This window comes from Apteryx mantelli, chromosome 5 (assembly GCF_036417845.1).
Source record: "Apteryx mantelli isolate bAptMan1 chromosome 5, bAptMan1.hap1, whole genome shotgun sequence".
Taxonomy (NCBI): domain Eukaryota; kingdom Metazoa; phylum Chordata; class Aves; order Apterygiformes; family Apterygidae; genus Apteryx; species Apteryx mantelli.
Window position 1 is genome coordinate 78,480,482 of NC_089982.1, and position 17,825 is coordinate 78,498,306.

Sequence of the window (17,825 nt, forward strand, 5' to 3'; positions counted from 1 at the left end):
CCTAGATTTTTCATACTTAGGAGAAACCTGAGGATTTTCTTTGAATAAATAAAAGAACTTCAAAAGATTAATAATTAATTTCCTGCATTTGCCAACTCTCAAGCGTGAAAGAATGACTTAAGAAACAAGTGTGCTTTTCCCTGCTATATAAGATGCTGTTTCAGTCGTTCATGCTTTGGGTCAAATCTGAAGATTCTGCTACCCTTTACAAAGAAAAATAGGACCTATTTTCTTTGGGACTTCGGTAGGTGTATAGGTGATGAAATGCCTGGCATTATTTATATCTGTGAAATTTAAGCAGTCTAAAACCACAGTATCTTTAATTGTGGTTTTAGCACTGTTCTTGAGGCAGCCATCTTGTTGAAAGTGGGTGTCAGCCATCTTGTTGAAAAATATTTGCAGCAGCTTTTCCCCCATTTTTTAGAGCAAGGAAGGCATTCATTGTCACCCAAATGTCATATGCCTTTTTTTTTTAATCACTATTCTCAGATTAAACTATGTTTTTTGCAGTTTGACCCTGGTTATTCCCTGTATCTGTCTATACAATTAAAAGCTACACAAAATAAATTGTAGTATTTAATACTGTATTAACTGAGCACTTAAATATTTGATAAAAGATCATAATGCTGATCAGGAGCAGACTGATCTTTGAAGAATAACATGCTACTGGTGGGCAAACTATTAACCAGTACTACCAAAGGATATGATGCTGATGGAATAATTTATGTACAATTTTATATCTGAAATATCTATCTGCAAAGCTCTGTAACAAAGGTGTTTCTTCTGTCGCGTCCTGTGAAAAGAGCAGGCGGTATGCACGCATGCAGAAAGCAGACCATGCTAAACAGTACTTAACGCTAGCGTATATGCCAGATTTTGGCCCCAAATCTGCCTGTAACCAGCTGCTACTGACAGAACATTATTATACATAGGTCTTGTTATTGATATGGTACTTAGCGTTTGACGTACTTGTTGGCCATATTGGCCTTAATTTCTTAGCGCAGTTTTATGAAGGGTAATAACATGGTCCGCTCTGGAAAACTGATTTGTCAGAGCAGACAGTCTCCTTGACCTTCCCTTTGCCAGAGGCTTGCCGCCCTCACTCAGCATTGCTGGGGATGATCAGACTGCAAGCCCGGGCCGCTGGTGCCCTGCCCTCAGGTAAACACGCTCGATCTGCCCGCATGGCGGTTCACAGGACCCTTTGGAGCCCCCAAAGCTCGGGAACGGCTGCTCTAATCGAGGGTTTGTGGGTAGGTTTCTGCCCCCGCAGCGCCCCTCCCTGCGCGCACCAGGGCTGCCGGAGAGGCGAAACGGTTAAACGGTCGCCGCGCCTCAGGAAGACTACACCTCCCAGCATGCACCGCGCCCCGGCCACCCCAGCCCGTCGACTGATCCCACCGAGGACTACAGCTCCCGGCGTGCTGCGCGCGCCCGGCTGCGGCGGCTTACCGTGCGCCCCTGAGGACTACAATTCCCGGCGTGCCCGGCTCCACGGGGCGGCGCTATGCAAATGTTGCCGGCGGCCGCGGCCCGGCGCTTCTGGGTGTCTGGGGATCGCAGCGTGGGGCCTGGGCGACGGGACATGACGCGGCCGTTAGCCCGCCGCCGCCGCCGCCGCCGCCGTTAGCCCGCCGCTAGCTCGCCGCGCAGCGCCAAGATGGCGTCCATGCTGCTGCAGACCTGCGGCCGGCGGGTGTGCCGCCTGCCGCGCCCGCTGCGCCGCGCGCCACAGCCGGGTGAGGCTCGGCCCGGGCCGCCAGGCCGCCGCCGCGGACGGCTCCCGGTGTGGGCGGGGAGGGCGCTGCCGGGGGGGGAAGGGCGGCGGCCGGCGCTTCGGGGCCACCCTGGGCCGCCGCCGCCCCGGCGGGGCCGCGGAGCCTCGTCGGCGCTGCGGGGCGGCCGGGCGGGCGGAGGGAGGGAAGGCCGAGGCACCGCGGCAAGTGGCTTCGCCGCCCTCGCTAGCGCTGCTCGTCTCCGTATCCTCCGGGAGAGCGGAGGAGACTCTCCACTTACCGGCGAAGAAAACGAGCGTTTGACTTTTTGCGAGTGGCGCGGGTTTTGAAAGCAAAAAAGGAAACCCGGTGCACGGTGACGTTTCCATCAATAGTAAAGATAATTTGGCCGTTCGCATACCTTTGGGCAGTGGCATTTAATGGCATGAAGCAGCTGATAACTCGTGACGTAGGCGAGGCCTGTGGCTGCTTTTCGTATCTGTGACCTGGAAGGGTGAGGGCTCTAGCCTGGCATGAGCGAAGGCTTAACGGGCCGTTTTGGCCACTAGTTTGTCACCGACACTCGGATTTGACTTTTGTCACTGAGGTACCGTCGGGGAGAACGGGGTGTCTGCCACAACCTATCTACTGTATGGATGCTTGCTCATTTTGGTAACTCAGCCAGCTTCTTGGTTACAGATAATCACTCAATTGTAGGGGTTTCCTCTAGCTGATGTTTCTCTTGCCACTCTTGTAAAGACAGATATTTAGGCTGAACTTGTACAGTGACCTGAACAAAAAGTTGGCATGTCTTAGCCATCCAGCTTATTAAAACAGTGAGGAAACACATTCATGTACCTTAAATGGGAACTTTTGACTCTTCTTGTGGCACGATGTAAGGAGGAATGCTAATAATTGCTGCATTTTTGCATTTTGTAAGTCTTGCTCTAAATGAAAATTCTCATTTGCTGAAACACTGTGATAAATCACTCGTGTGCTGTAATACACTATGCTTGTAATCAGTGCTTTTAATTAGAATATGCATCCATTATCAAGCCACTATACAAGAATTTATACCATTAAATAATGTTTTTACTTTACTTAGCTCATCTTCTTTGCTTTACGTGTAAGTAATCTAAGATTAAGTTAATGCTAAGTGCTTCTAAGAATCCTAAATGTTCTTCCAGTAAAGATCAAGCTATTAAGTACTGCAGGCTTATACTTCTGGAGGGACTTGTTTCATGTTAGCCCTTTATTTTTAAGAACTTTAAAAATAGTAACAGTACACAGCTATTTTATGTTTAAAATTTTGGTTTAGATGCTTTGTTATGTTTAAAAATAAAAACTCTCATCACTTGTTTTCCATGAGGCATATGTTTACATGTAGCTTTCGTGGCACTCTTGCCTTTCTTACTTGCAAAACAAGTAACCCTAATTTAAGTTTCTTAAATGGACAGTGTTGAGTATGATAAGGTGCATTCATCTTGTTCAGACGCGTTTGGGTGTCATCTTGTCTTAGAAACAAGGACTGTGAACTTTCTTCCTCCTTTTTCTGAAGGAAGTACATACTTTAGTTTAGGGCTGGCTTGCTCTTATGTACATGGATATAGCATAGACCCTGCAAAACATATAGAGTGCTTGTCTTCGGAACTAACAAAGGTGAAATTAACAGTTATTCTGTAGAATCTTTCAACAAAATCTGTATTTCCATGTGCTCATTCACACTCAAAGTGGCTGTGTGACAATAAATGTTTGAGTCAGCATATTTTCTTTCTTGTGTTAACCGTGGAGTTCTGTTCTTTGGCCCTTTCTTCAGCGTTAATAACTCCTGCTTGTAAAACAGAGATAAGTGAAGAGAAAGTCTCTTGCTGCTATGGGATTTTTACCTAAGGAAGTCCATGCCAGCTTTTACCTCTTCCTGATCTTCCATCTTTGTTCTAGGAACACCTATCTGTAGCAGGTAATGTCCTCTACTGGTAGGACTTGCATTTTTGGCACTGGAATCTTTCATACAAGTTAGGTTTTGTATGCCTCCTGGTGCTGAAGTAGAGAAACAGATTGCAGTGCTGGGACTCATCCCTCATGACTTTGAGTACTCCTCTGCTTTGCCCAGCTCTCCTTAGATTCAGAGACATCCTTTGGAGATGGCTTGACTCTAAAGTCAAGTTCAGGCACTGATCTTTCTGTGAGTATTAGAGAATGACTTCACAGATTCTCAAGGCTTGGTTTGAGAGCCAGAAGAAATGTATAAAAATAAAAAACCTTTTTTTCCTGCAGCTCTTACTTGCAGTGACAGTGAGTACCTGTTAAAATTTGGTGAAACCTGAGGTGGAGAAATCCTTTTCCTTTGACTTGATAATGCCATAGATTTGCTATAATAACACCAAAGTCCTCCTGACGTGGGGCATCCCTTCATTATTGAGGTGTTTCTTTGATAGTCCAACTTCTTTTTCCCTTTCCCCCCACAGTACCTTCTGATTGCCCCTTGTGATTCTGGAGGTGTCTCTTTTCCTTTAGTAGGTTATTTTGGTGTGCGAGGTTTTTGCCAAAAAGTTTTGGTGATGTGTTTGCTCAGAAACAACTACTTCAGGTTTTGTCATATCTTATACCCTAGCTTTGATGATGGAAAAAATGACCAGTACCTTGTACCTTGCTGTCTCTTAGGATTGACCAGAAATAGTAGGTTCCAGATGGGAGAAACAAATTACAGTATGCCTGCTCCAGCCTGCTATTTTTGTTATAGTTGCAGCAAATTCTGAAAAGATTGGCAAAGAAGAGCAGAGGCATTTTGGAGTCTTGCTCATGGGGTCTTCCTCAGTTCTGTACAAGAGTCTTTTCTTTTTGCATTTGGTATTGGCCAGCTATTGAGTCTTAGCAACTAGATATCAATACAAGATCTTTTCAGTTGCTTTAGGGAGTTTAGTGATTCTTTCTAATGGATTTGGAGATGCTTTACAGCAGTTGTGGACTGCGTGCAGTGATTAGGTAGCATTTTATATAGCTGATGGTGCTTTGGTGGTGTTGTATTTCTCAAACTTGTATTTCTTTCAAACTTGGCCCTTTTCTGAAGCATGTGATCCAAGTCAGAGAATTTATCATTTGATGAGCTCCTCAGTTTGTTGCCTGAATGGATGCTGCTTGGGTCTGTACCTGGATAAAGGTGCCCATGTAGGTTTAAGTCCTCCTTGTGGACTCTGGTCCTAATCCTGGCTATTATTAAAGCTGAGTCTGAGTTATTGTTTCGGTTAGAATTAATTTGGTGGCACATCCTGCTTGCTGAGAAAGCCAAATGTTTTTGTTTGTTGGATCAGTCCCTTGCTCTTTAAGACAATTTATATCCTTTGCAAAGAGATCCATATAGCTATTTTTACCTGGTGATAATCCAAGTGGACAGCAATGCTTTAGAATGTCATTGTGGTTCCACCTCCCTAGTGACGTGTATTCAGATTTCTACTCAAACTTTATCTGTCATCCTGCTAAAGAACATCTCCAGCCTAGACGCTTGGCTGGTGCTGCTTTTGGATCATCTAATACTGTGTTGTCATGGAACCATTCAAAAATTATGTTGCTTTCAGTGCAGTTTTTCTGAGATATTCACTTGTCTGAGAGACTCGGCAACTGGTCTTCAGGCGACTGAGCAAGTTCAGACAGTCCCTTGCAGATTCACAAAGTGTGACTGCGCATTTGGTAGTACATGGAATTCTTGGAGATGTTGGCAATGTTACCAAATTGCTTCCCATCCTCCTTTCCCTTTTTATCCTGTGAGACAGAGGATTAGAGATTGGGAGAGATGAGGAAAATGTGTCATTGCTTTGACTTGTATTGGAATAGGATGAGGTGTTTGGGCTTGAGTAGTTGGTACATGGTTATTGCCAAACCAAAAAAAATTCCAGTGTTGGATGGTTAAGATGTGCAATCATCCAGATGTGCACGCACATACAAACTGCATCTTCAGAACTCCATTTGCTGTTAAGCAGTTTCTTTTTTGTGTTTTCAGTAACAGACATGTCTAAGAAAATATCAGCCTCTTAAAATCAGTTCTTTGTGTATAATTTGCTATAAGGATAATTGTTTGCATGCATTTCAGTGTGAATGCTATTTTTCCCCCCCCCCCCCAGGTAACTTGGGAGATCGGGCTTGTCTTAGCTGTACGTCCCTGAGATTGGCAAACAATATGTAAGTAAATATGAATTTTTTTTCAAAATACCAAAGAGTACCAAACAGTCCTTTAGAGTACTATAAAATAATGTAGTTTTCGGTCTTCCAGACAAAACATGAAAATGTTAGCTTCGGCTTATGTTATTGACAGAGGAAAGGAAGTCTGAGTATTACTCTCCTCATCTGCTTGGTTTCTGACGCTGGGCTCAAAAGGCATATGTGTGGATACACGTTTTCTAACACCCTTCCTTGGAGTATTAAAATTTGTATTCTCTAGACTATTTACAGTCTAACTGCTCAGAAAACAGTTCTCAGATTTCCTAAGCTTCTGTTTGATTCGGAACATAAAAGTAATCCCTTTTTTTTTTTTTCAGTCATGTTAGTTCTATATGACTTTATATATGTGTAGTTAAGCTTGTTCTTGTATATAAAGCATTTTCAAATCAAATTGTTTACTTTTTTTAAAGTAGATTATTACATTGGGCCTCTCTCTTAGAAAAATAGAAAGTCAGTGTTTTAAGTGTATGTAATACAAGAAAATATTGGGACGGAAATCTTTGTTATCTTTATGAGAAGTTCTTTAGCCAAAAGCTGCTGTTAACATAATGTTACTGCTTTAAATATAACAGACTAGTATCACCACCTGACCCAGATCCAAAAGGAAGGGGCTATAAGGATACTGAGGATAGCAGCATGGTTTTTTTTTTTTCTTCAATTTTTTCCATTTTTAAAGAGGAAACTTCACCTTTCTATCTCTTTGCTTATAGGTATTACTACCGCTCTGTCTCCTCTGTTGCTGAACTATGCTCTTAAACTTTCTTTGGCATGTTATTTTAAAACAAAAAAACAGGAGGAAAAAATAGTGCTTAACATTTTTGTGCCCAAAAGCATCTAGTGAAGAAGATGGTGTAATTTAAATGAATAACTAATCTGTAATTACTTATGAGATACTCACTCTGACACAAAATATTTGGACATACTTTTGATGTGGAGTAGTTCTATTGCATGGGCATCTCTCTGTGCTTGATTGACTCTTTGGATGCTGCAATCAAAATACTCTTTTGGCTTGAAAAAGTATTTAGCAAAGTCTAAATGTGGCCTGTTCTTTAACCCATCTGCAGACAGGCCCTATTAAGGTTCACCTTTGTATAGTTTTGAAGAGACTGGGGAAGAAGAACCCTGCCTTCACAACTCCCAAAAAGGCTTGGGATAGGAATTTTGTGCGCTACATCCTGCTAGTGAAAGTTTCAGTGTGTTCAAAGAGAGGCATTTCTTGCAAATATATTTTATTGCAGATTCTGAACCTGTGCTGCAGAGCTCCTTTCCTCTGTTTCCGGAAATTTATTGATGGAACTTAGTCTGTGGATCTGGAGCTCTGCTGTTGGAAAGTTCCTTTATATAGAGGCAGAGTGGAATGATCTATACAGGTGTTTTAATCTGGTTTTGAATGTGTATTTTATTTTCTTAAATTGTAATTCTCACTAGTTAATATCAGTTCAAGCATGTAGTTTGGTAGAACTTCTAGCTAATTAGGAAAATGTTTTTGTAGCTATGTATGTTTAAGTAGTCATCTGACCATTGAATGGACAGATACTTAGTTTTATTATAAGCTAGAAAATCATGAATAATGTGTTTCTTTAGAAAGTAGTAATTTAGTCAATATTTTTGTTTGTAAGAAGCTCTCTTTGAATGACATTAAATGGATAAACCCCTAGAATCATTTTTTTTGAATAAAACTAAAGATTAATTGGATAAAAGGGAAAACCTAAGTTTATGAAATATTTTGAGGTGAAAGATGAGTGAGTGAGGGTAATACTTACAAGTGTGTAATAAGCTTTTTTTTGTTCCTTACAGTGTTCTTCAGAGCTATAGAACTACTTCTACCTATTTTTTACTTACTGAAGGAAAAATACACTTTCTGGCTTCATGTGTTTAGTTTGTTTTGCTAGTACAAGGGCTCGGTGAACAAAGACCCAAGTCGTTTCTGTCCTGTACTGACATTTAAGTTTAATGGCCACATCATGGAGATCATTTAATACTGTATTTACTATTGAAGTTTGCCATAACGTTTTGAAAAAGTGTGAGGTACAAACCTTCTTGCATATAACAAGTGGTTCTAATGTGTGTATAATTACTGATCATGTTTTTTTGAATAATGCTTTCATTCTAACTTGGATTTACATTTAATTAAAGAAAAAGGACAGAATAATGTAGAAGTCTGTTGGTCCTGTATACATCAACTTGATACCATGATGGAAACTTGAGCATAAATTTTCTGTTGAAAGAGGAAAACCAGAAACAGGGAGATAATGGAGGAGGAGCTATAATGAAAGGGGATTTCTCTGACACTGATTCTCATTCCCCTTACCCAGCACCTGTCCCAAGTGTATAACCTGTGCTTTCGTTAACTGTCTCCTCCAAATAGGACAATTAATAGAAGGGGATTTGTTACTTAGGGATTTACAGATTTATATTTAGCTTTCTAAATGGAAAGCACTTTTAATTGCTATTCTTTATTTAATTCAAGTAGAATAGGCTACCTCTTAAAGGTAGTTTAAAGGAAAATACCAAACAAGTTATTTTTGTCATGAAATAAAGCTAATCATTCTTTTCAGAAATAGACTTCTTGGTTTTGAGCTTCATAGTTTTTTTTCTTAAATATGTGCTAGATGTTTCTCAAATGATGCAGCATCTATTGCTAATTTTTTTAATGCTTTTTTTTTCTTTTAAAGGACTGTACACTTTAAATATTGCACTAGTGTGCCTCCTGTTTACGCATACTCCAAAAAAGATCGCTTCTGTTGTTGGACTAAAGGGTCTGAACGAATGTACTTTTCTGTTATGAGCTCCTCTGGCTCATGGACGCCGCTTGCAACCATGGGTGTTTTAGGTCCCCAATATCTTCCAGTTAGATGGTGGCATTCTTCTCATCCCCTTCAAGATGACTCCATGGTTGAAAAATCACTGAAGTCCTTGAAGGACAAAAACAAGAAGCTGGAAGAAGGAGGTCCTGTATATAGTCCAACAGAAGTGGAAGTTGTTAAAAAATCTCTTGGACAGAGGATTGTGGATGAGCTGAAGCATTATTATCATGGTTTTCGATTACTGTGGATTGACACAAAAATAGCTGCAAGGATGCTCTGGCGAATACTTCATGGGCACACTCTGTCTCGTCGAGAACGTAGACAGGTACTGAGTAAATATGAATTTAATTTGGTATCCTGAGTGATTGTTCTATTTTATTTAGTCTGAATTGATTCTCTCTGTTTTTTGTTCCTAGAATTAAAATTGCTATGTGTCTTCCCCCCATCATGTGGACATTAAAAGTTTTGTGTTGGACTCCAAACCATTTTTAACTCTTGTTTCCCATTATTAATCTAGGAATCTGTCATTAAAATAGAGTATTTTCTTTAGTTATATGACTGTTCTGTTTGTAAATGATACATGATGATATATATTTTCCTTGCTTATAATTAAACATAATCATTTTTAAAAAGTTGACATAGATTTGTTGTTCGCTTCATAGAAAAGCAGCGAATTGTTCTGGGTTGGCAAGCAGTCAGCAATTGTAATTTGTTCTCAGGTTGCCATCCTGCTTCATGTGTGTACATGGTCACCTTCTCTGTTTTTTCACTTCAGCTGGAAAAAATAGAGGGAAATGACTTCTAGTGAGGGTTGGATTTATGTTAATTCTGTTTTTTTAACAGAAGAAAAGCTGCAGACTGAACTGTGTGATTGATTTTCAGATATTATTACTATTTCAGTTACAAAAATTTTTGTCAGATAACTTTATTCCAAAAAACAAGTTGAGAAAATATTTGTTAGATAACTTTAGTCCATAAAAGAAAAGTTGAGAAAATTCTTAGTTTTGTTTCTCCTTATGGCATGTAGTTTACATTCTCTGAAATTGTGTAATTATATTACTGATACTTTTAAAGAAGAGGGAGGAGGGGATGGAGATAAAACTTGGCAAAATAAGAGTGCTTTCTTACTAGGATAGAAATGCTTTAAAATTTTTTCAGTAGTACTTTCAGTTCCTGGGTGAGGTAAATATGCTTATTCAACTAGAATTAAAAGATACATGTATATATTAAAAACACGTGACAGACCAAGTCTTGTATGGAAAGGTTGCAAAAATAAGAAGTTAGCTGTTTTAAAATTGGCATAGTTTAACAAAAAAACAAACCAAAAATCAAAACAGTTTATGAAAGAATGCATTGGTATTCAACTTCACCCGTTCATTTGTGTTAACTTAAATGTGCTGATTTAATAGTTATCATTTTACAGTATTCAAAGACAAGATGTTTTAAGTAGTTTACACAGATGAAATTTTCAAGTCTCTCTGCCTCTTTCTTTCTTTTTTTTTTTTTTAAACTTTAAATAGCATTCCAATTATTGCTGGAAAAAATGTCAGAGAGGGAAAAGCGTGTGTGTTCTGGCAGCAAGAGTGAATAATGCTGCTTGTACGGTCTCTGCAGATTGTACGTTGCATAGGCAGTATGCTAGGTTCACATGTGTATCTTTTTAAAAATTTTATGTAAAATGTTCAAAAATATAAGTATTTGCTCACTGTTTTAATCATTTCTTGACAAAATTCAGTACATAATTGAACAAATTTATGGGTAGTTTAAAAACATCACATCTCTGCAAACATTCAAGCACAACTTTTTTTACTATCTTTGCAAGATTAACAAGAGCAAATTGTATGTTATTTCTCATGTAGCAGTTTTTGTCTGTGACTGTGTTTGATCTTTTTCTACAGCAGCACTGGTTAATGGTATTTGCTCTCAGTGTCCTCACGCTACTTATTTTGGCCCTCTTTTATGCTGGTATACAAGTTTGTTTGGCAGTTGATCCAGCTGAAAAGATGTCCAGCAAAAATATAAATCTGTGGTGGTGTAAGAGAGGGTGTTCGGTAGTGCCAGGAAAGAGTAACTGGGGAAAGGGGGCAAGAGGAGAGCAACACTGCTTGAAGTAGCAGTTCGGGCTTGTGCTAGCTAACTTACAGCTTTGAAAAACTGGGAAAACCAAGTAAGAAAAATTAATTCACCTTTTAAAACAAAGTCAGAAACTCCTCACGGGGCAGGAATGGAACCATTGGTTTTCATGCCCGTCTTGTGTTCACTGAACCAAACCACTGAGAAATTATGTATTTCTGCTGAAAGATCAGTACTGTGTTCTGGAATGCATGAACCTTTAGAGTAATATCTTGCATTGTCTTTGGAGAGGCATGCACTATTCATTCAATGCATGGGTTTATTCATTTGCTTGTTTTTTGATACTGTCATCTGCTGATAATAGAACTGTCTGTCTCATAGTGGCTTAGTGGCCTGGCATGTGGCCTTCCTGAATTTTATTTTTGTTTGCAGATGTATGATTTTAAAATCAATTCCCTCATTTTAAATAAAAAGGGATTTTCTTGCGCAGATATAAACTAGTGTTTATGCTGATGTAACATGTCTCTTCTTTAATAGTTACATTTGTGTGTGTGTATGTGCAGTCCAGCGTAGAAATTTTGAAAAAAAAAAAAATAGTTCTAACAACTACTGTTCTTTCATTTTCTCAGTCTAATTCTGTGTTTTCTTTATATGGAGGTCAAGTGTGTCTTATCTCTTGATTGGAGTCATGATAGACTTAGAACCCAAAGTCATTTAAAAGCAAACCAACTCGCAACTGAACAAAACCCTTATGCTTATTTTAAACCTTATTTTAATCTGTTTCAGTACAGTTCTCTTTCTTTCTTTTTTTTTCTTTAATCAGTTTGACCTTAAACTGTAGTATGTGGACGATTTAAAGAAATCTTAAAATTTTTATGCCAGATTAGGCACAATTTAGTAAAATTTACTCTTGAACTTCTTAAAAATAATTAATCTGAAATGCATACTGCTTTAAATGTTTTAAACTTTATATGAGCTGACAGTCCCTGGGAAAAATCTTATCTCTACGTAGACTGACAAGCGAGTTATTTCTGCCTGCCCTTTCCTTCCTCTATGGAGGCAATAATGAGAAGATATCCAAGTAATCTAACCACATTACAAGCAGGAGTAACGTGGCTAGGGCAAGTGAGCTATTACTTTTGCAAACCAAAAATCAGTTCCCAAATTCTGCTTGTACAGTTGCTGGTTGGTTTGGATTCACAAGGGTCGCAGGTCTGCGCTTAGGAGATAAGTCAGGAAGAAATAAAACACACAAAATATCTTACTTGCTGTCAAAGGCCAATTGCTCGACTGCCACCTTCTGCAGCAGGATGATTTGGGACGTTGAAGTGAGATGGCAATTAACTGCTGACCTTGTAGCGCTCTTATGCTTGCCACAAACTCCCTGCTTTGAGGAGGAGGGAAAAGTAGGATATTATGGTACATGAACTGTAGTAGGACATGCAGAGTAGTCTCAAGTTTTTCATGCTGTGCTTCCGAATAATGTGTGTGTAGTGATGCGCCATTGTATTAGGTTCCTGTACAAAGTGGGTTAGTGTAGGGGCAGTTCCATAATTTATGTGAGCTGATCCAGGATATTGCTGCTGCGAAAAAGGCCAGTCCTGCTCAGTGTCCGAATGCAAGTTCTTCATCCCTCCTTTGGGTGGGCACTAATCCTTTTTTGTGTGTCTGTATATATATTTATGGGTTTGTTTTAGCTGGATCAGTAGTGTACCTTGTGCACCAGCAGTCACGCAACATCATTCATGACTTTCTATACGTTTTCTTCGGTTAGCACTAGATTAGCTTAATCTGGTTGTAAAACTGCTTCCTTAGACTTGGATTTCACCTCATACGAGTACTTTTGCGCTCTGTCTAAAAATAGATATAGGATAGAGATAGGAACACTGTATTATGCTCTATGTAAATTTTGAATTGTGAGGGGGAGGGGGGAATGCACCTGTTCTTCTTTGTGCATTGACAGTAAAATTTTCTTCCAAGTAGTTCTTGCATCCTTTTGAAGTCCCTCATAGTCCTTTATCTTTTATTGTTAGATGAATGAGAACATCTTTGAGTCTCTAAACAGTGGACCAAAATTTCTTTTCTGTGAAACTGAATTTTATATATGCAAAGAAAAATATCTAACTTTAGAACTTGGGAGTTTGTGCTTTCCCTAGACTGCATTTAAGATTTTGGCTGGCTTTATGCTAAGAAAACTCTATGGTTAAAGTTTTACTAGTTTCCTATTCTAGCAAAGCAGTTCTAGAGGGTGAGTAATTTATCCTGGCCTTTGCTCCTGTTCCCCTGGATTGGCATGTGCTATGTGGGGAGGGGATGGAGGGGGAAGCGTGCTTTTACTTGGGTAATAGCATTTATGTAGCCAGTTCTTGCCAATCATAACTGTGTTTATCGGGTCATGATGCTGATTGACAGTGCTGTGGCAATACCGACTATAGTGTACCTCTGGCCTTCAGTCTCTGATTTAGAAGCTGTCGTTATTCCTAATACCTTGTTATTTGCTTAGTAAAATGAGGTAGAGTGGAGGAAAATCTCCACTCCTTAATATAAACCAAGTTATTAAGCTTCCAGCTAGCGCTGAAACATTTGATTATAGACTGTACAGCCTAATACATACATTTGTGAGTGTATAGAAATTAGAAAGACTTTATTTCATGCAGTTCAAGATTCAGTAACTAATGCATCTGCCTGCTTCAGAGGATTACTGCTCTAGAAAAGCTGTGATTTAAAACAAAACAAAACAAAAAAACACCAAGCTGGGCTCATTACCCTGGATTTAAATGTACATTGCAATTGTTATAAGGCAGGGAGGTGGGGACCTTTCATTTTATTCTTGATTACTTAGTCCATAGTAGCTCATGCATGTAAGAACTGGTGGAGCACAAATAAAGATGAATAAAAGAAGTTAAGCAGCTTTAACAACAACAAATGACCGCCTCCTGTTTTCAGGTGCTTTTAAGAGGTTTAAATGAGATACTTGCTCAATAATCCTATTGAGACACAGTGAAGCTTTTGAAATACTTTCTATAGTGTTGAAAACTGGTGAAACTCTGGCACTCTGTAATGTACAGCAACTTTAAGAAAAAGATACTAAAAACTAACTTTGTCACATCCTTTTTGTTCCTGTTACTTTAAATTTCCTTTGTAGTTGATATATGCGTGTGCTTAAACTGTAATGTGAATGTTCACATCAAGTATTTTTTAAATTAATGTCTAAAATTTTGCTCATCAATAAATCTGATTATATTTTTTTCTTTCAGTTCCTTCGAATATGTGCTGATCTTTTCCGCTTGGTCCCTTTCCTGGTTTTTCTTGTTGTCCCATTTATGGAGTTTCTGCTTCCAGTAGCTCTTAAGTTGTTCCCTAATATGCTTCCCTCTACGTTTGAGACAAAATCTAAAAAGGTAAGCAAGTCTGAATTTATAATCCAGTTAAATGTTTTGGAAAAATTCAAACCCGATATTTAAAGTATTGCTTGAATGTGTTTTAGGCCTGCTGTACGTGTTTGCAGAATCTCATTAACAAAAGTTGTGATTTAGTTCTTGATGGTAGAGTGTAAGTGCGTTTGTTGGGTTTGTTGGCTGTTTAGAAAAAAAGTTGTAATTGTTTTTATTTTTACTGACCTTATTTATCCTGCTAGTCCAGGTGATATTTTAATTTACAGATTATTTTGTTTGATAACAATTTCAGCTAGAGTATAGGACAGTTTACAGACACTAGACTGTTTTAATGATTCACTAAGATTTATATTGCCCTATAAATTGATAACATACTATTACTGGATTTTTTTTTTTTAAAGCCAAAGTTAAACTTGTGTAAAGTATCAATAGATTCAGAATAGAAAAAATGCACATAAGCATTTTTGTTGCTACACATTTAAGTAGAGTTGGGCAGTCAGGATTTTGAAGGAAACAGTGTTGCAGTGCTTACAGAATATCATTTTTGTTTCTTATTTTGTCACATGTAGGGTAGAGAACTCCTTTGTTTTAGTAAATAAATACAGGAAAAAGCTTTTCTTTGAGAAATGAAAATGAAATGGAAAATAGTGCTCAAAACTTGCATAGGAACATCAAAACTTGAAATGCATTTATTTAAGGCTGAAGGGATTTTTACGGTGGTCAGTCCAGGTGATCACAGTATAGATCTTACCATTTTGCTAAATATTTTTTCAAATTCTAGTGTTTGACCTAAGCAATGCTTTCATCATATTCAACACTGATTTCATGTTATTACCTAGGATGACTTATATCCTCTGGACTGTCAAAAAATGTTTTTCTTCTGTATTTGGGGAATGTTTTTCCCCTTCCTTTATGCTGTTTTGAAGATTTTGCTGTCAGCATCTAATAATGAACCAGTGCCACTCTGGTTTCCTTTTTTATATGTATAAGTACTTTAACTCTTAGGGCTGCAAGTTTCTCTTGTCTTTTTTGCTTTCCTTATGTCCGGTTTCTGTAACTCTTACAAAGCAGAAAGGAAAGCTATGAAACCTCCTTTTTCCAGTTTGCATTGAGATGGGTGGACTGTTTTTAACATTTGTAGTCCTTATTCTTAATGTGAGTTTTTTGTATGCGTACTGAATCTTTTAAAGAGTTTGTATACATTGTTCTGTTTAAACTGCCCTCTTTTAGTTAGTTTTTTCTCAGTATTGTTTAGAGTTTTGAGAACATTCTCACTCTCAGAGCACAAAATAGTTTTACATGCAGTGTATACGTATTGAGCTCCCAGTTAGTCACAGATATAATCAAATCACGATTACGTACTTGCATCTAAGTAACCATTTAATTTTAATTCTGTGATAAGTTCTACTTTATTAGGATAAAAATTTTAAATAGTATTTCTCTGTGCTGGATGCAAGACTTTGGAGTTAGAAACTGACCTACTGTGGGTTGTTTTTTTGTTGTTCTATTTTTTGCTTTGTTTTTATTAATTCAGAGGATGCGTGTTAGTATTAGCAGGTGAGGCCACTCATGTTGTACTTCTCTTTGTTAGCGTTGCACCTTATGCTGCATGGGGCTCTGTGAGCTGATCATCCTCTTCAGCCTGATTTGGTGATCTGTAAGAGTGAATGTCACCTTACCATCTGTGTGTAGGAACAGAAGTTCAGAAGTAGTCCCGATAACTTGTCTGAGGGCAGAAAAAGCAGCGTTAGTGCATGTATTTCTGGAAAAGACTTTTTAAACCAAGTATTTTCTTTAATAGGAGGAAAGACTGAAGAAAGAATTGAGAGTAAAGCTTGAATTGGCTAAGTTTCTTCAAGACACGATTGAGGAGATGGCCTTAAAAAATAAAGCAGCCAAAGGAAATGTTACAAAAGACTTTTCAATGTTTTTTCAAAAGGTAAAAATTCAGAAAACATTTTCTGTTCCTACAGGAAGAAATACAGCTGGAGATATTTTATTTGCCCCATGGTAATTATCAATTATCTTTATTCTGTTGGATTTGAAGGGGCAGGATGTAATATTTTATTTAGGATAGATTACATTTTTTATGAATAATACTTCAGTGTTTTGAAGTTTTACTGTTCTTAGGTTTGATATTCCTGCTGGTACTTACTCTTTAAATCTAGAAATGGTGTATTTCTGCTCATTCTCTTCTCATTCTCTTGTTTTGTTAATGAGTTGATTCTGACATCAAAAAGATTATGCATATATAATTGTTTCCCTGTTTTTATAAACATTAGGTATAAGAAGTGAGGAAAATGTAAATTCTTTTCTAGTTAACTGATTTTAAAAAGTCACTTATGTTGGGGGGGGAATGTAAAATTTGAATTATTTGCTTCTTTTGTCAAACTTAATTCTGCATATAAAAATAGCTTCTTTTTTTTTTAACATACAATTTCTGTACTGCTTAAATGCTTTGGGATACTGACTAGAATATGGTATAATGTGGGGTTTTGCTAGTATGCAAGTTCTGTGTTTGGTATGAAATTCTTCTATTCAGAAGCAATTACTGGAGCAGAGACTAGATCATGAATATCTGCCACCAAGGAGAACACCAGTTAGCCTAGCTACTGTGTTCTCTCTTACTCCTCTTCTCCTTCTTGGTTTGAATATTCAGTAACTCTGCATGTTTTCACATTTTTAACAAGGGGATTGAGAATGGTTTCTGCCAGGAAGTTGTAGCTAAGGTATTCTCTGGAAAGATGAAAAACCTCTACTTCAGTCTTCTTGGGACAGGATTTAACTCAGTCCTCTCACCTTTCTGACTTCTCTGATTGTGGAGATGTTGAATACGAGATGGAAACTGCACCATCATTTTCCCCTTCCAGGTGCTCTTTTGAAAGCAACAATGTGTATATGGCTGAGAGTTTTAACCGAAGGGAGGCATTTGCCTTTCACAAAGCGAAGAGCCCATAAGCCTTGGGATTTCAGACCTGAACTTTACATCTCCTATTAGCTATCTTGAGCTTTTTCTGCTTGTGAGTGCTGAGAATAGAGATTTAAGGTGTGGGGTACTAAGATCATGCTGATGGCTCTGAGAAGGTTACCTCAGATAATGATGTTGGCAAGTTTTGCCAATCAGTATCTGCTTGCAAAGTCACATATACTTTGAAGCTGCTATGCAGTCATCTGTTTCTTCTCTTCTTCATTTGCAGAAAAAAATCAAGAGGTTAGTTATAACAGTTAGTAACTGAAGCACTGGCACTGCTCTGTCTGCAGACTCTGGGAGCATGCCACTGCCATGATTCATGTTTGGAACGTTTCATTTTCAACCGAAAGAACTAGTAAGAATTTAAATTCAGGGGTAAATTTCCACAGAAGTTAATGACGTATCACTTCACATTCACTAGAGGAAGTCTCCAGTTCCTGTGATGACTAAAGAAGTTTCAAGCCCTGCCTTCATTATGTGTGGGTGTGCTTTTTACAGCTATAGCTTTCTCACTTGTGCCATATAGACCAACTTTATTGGTCTCATTCAGGCATACTAGATAATAAATGTCAAAGCAAAAAGAAGCTTAAATGATTCCCAGCTTTTTTCCTGTTCTTTATAGCTGCTTATGCAATGAAGTATTTGATGT

At 38.4% G+C, this 17,825-nt stretch overlaps 1 protein-coding gene across 4 annotated transcripts in view; it reads left to right on the plus strand.

The window, feature by feature from the left end:
• Positions 1 to 1,575: 1,575 nt before the first annotated feature.
• LETM1 (leucine zipper and EF-hand containing transmembrane protein 1) overlaps positions 1,576 to 17,825 on the plus strand; it is a 38,312-nt gene continuing 22,062 nt past the window's right edge. For 3 of the 4 annotated variants that reach the window (XM_067298313.1, XM_067298314.1, XM_067298317.1), the window contains exons 1-5: positions 1,576 to 1,739; positions 5,834 to 5,891; positions 8,606 to 9,062; positions 14,068 to 14,211; positions 16,007 to 16,144. In XM_067298313.1, coding sequence (XP_067154414.1) covers positions 1,661 to 1,739; positions 5,834 to 5,891; positions 8,606 to 9,062; positions 14,068 to 14,211; positions 16,007 to 16,144 — 876 coding nt within the window. In that variant the 5' untranslated portion in view covers positions 1,576 to 1,660. The remainder of the gene's footprint in view (positions 1,740 to 5,833; positions 5,892 to 8,605; positions 9,063 to 14,067; positions 14,212 to 16,006; positions 16,145 to 17,825) is intronic. The other variant, XM_067298316.1, reaches the window with a different exon arrangement.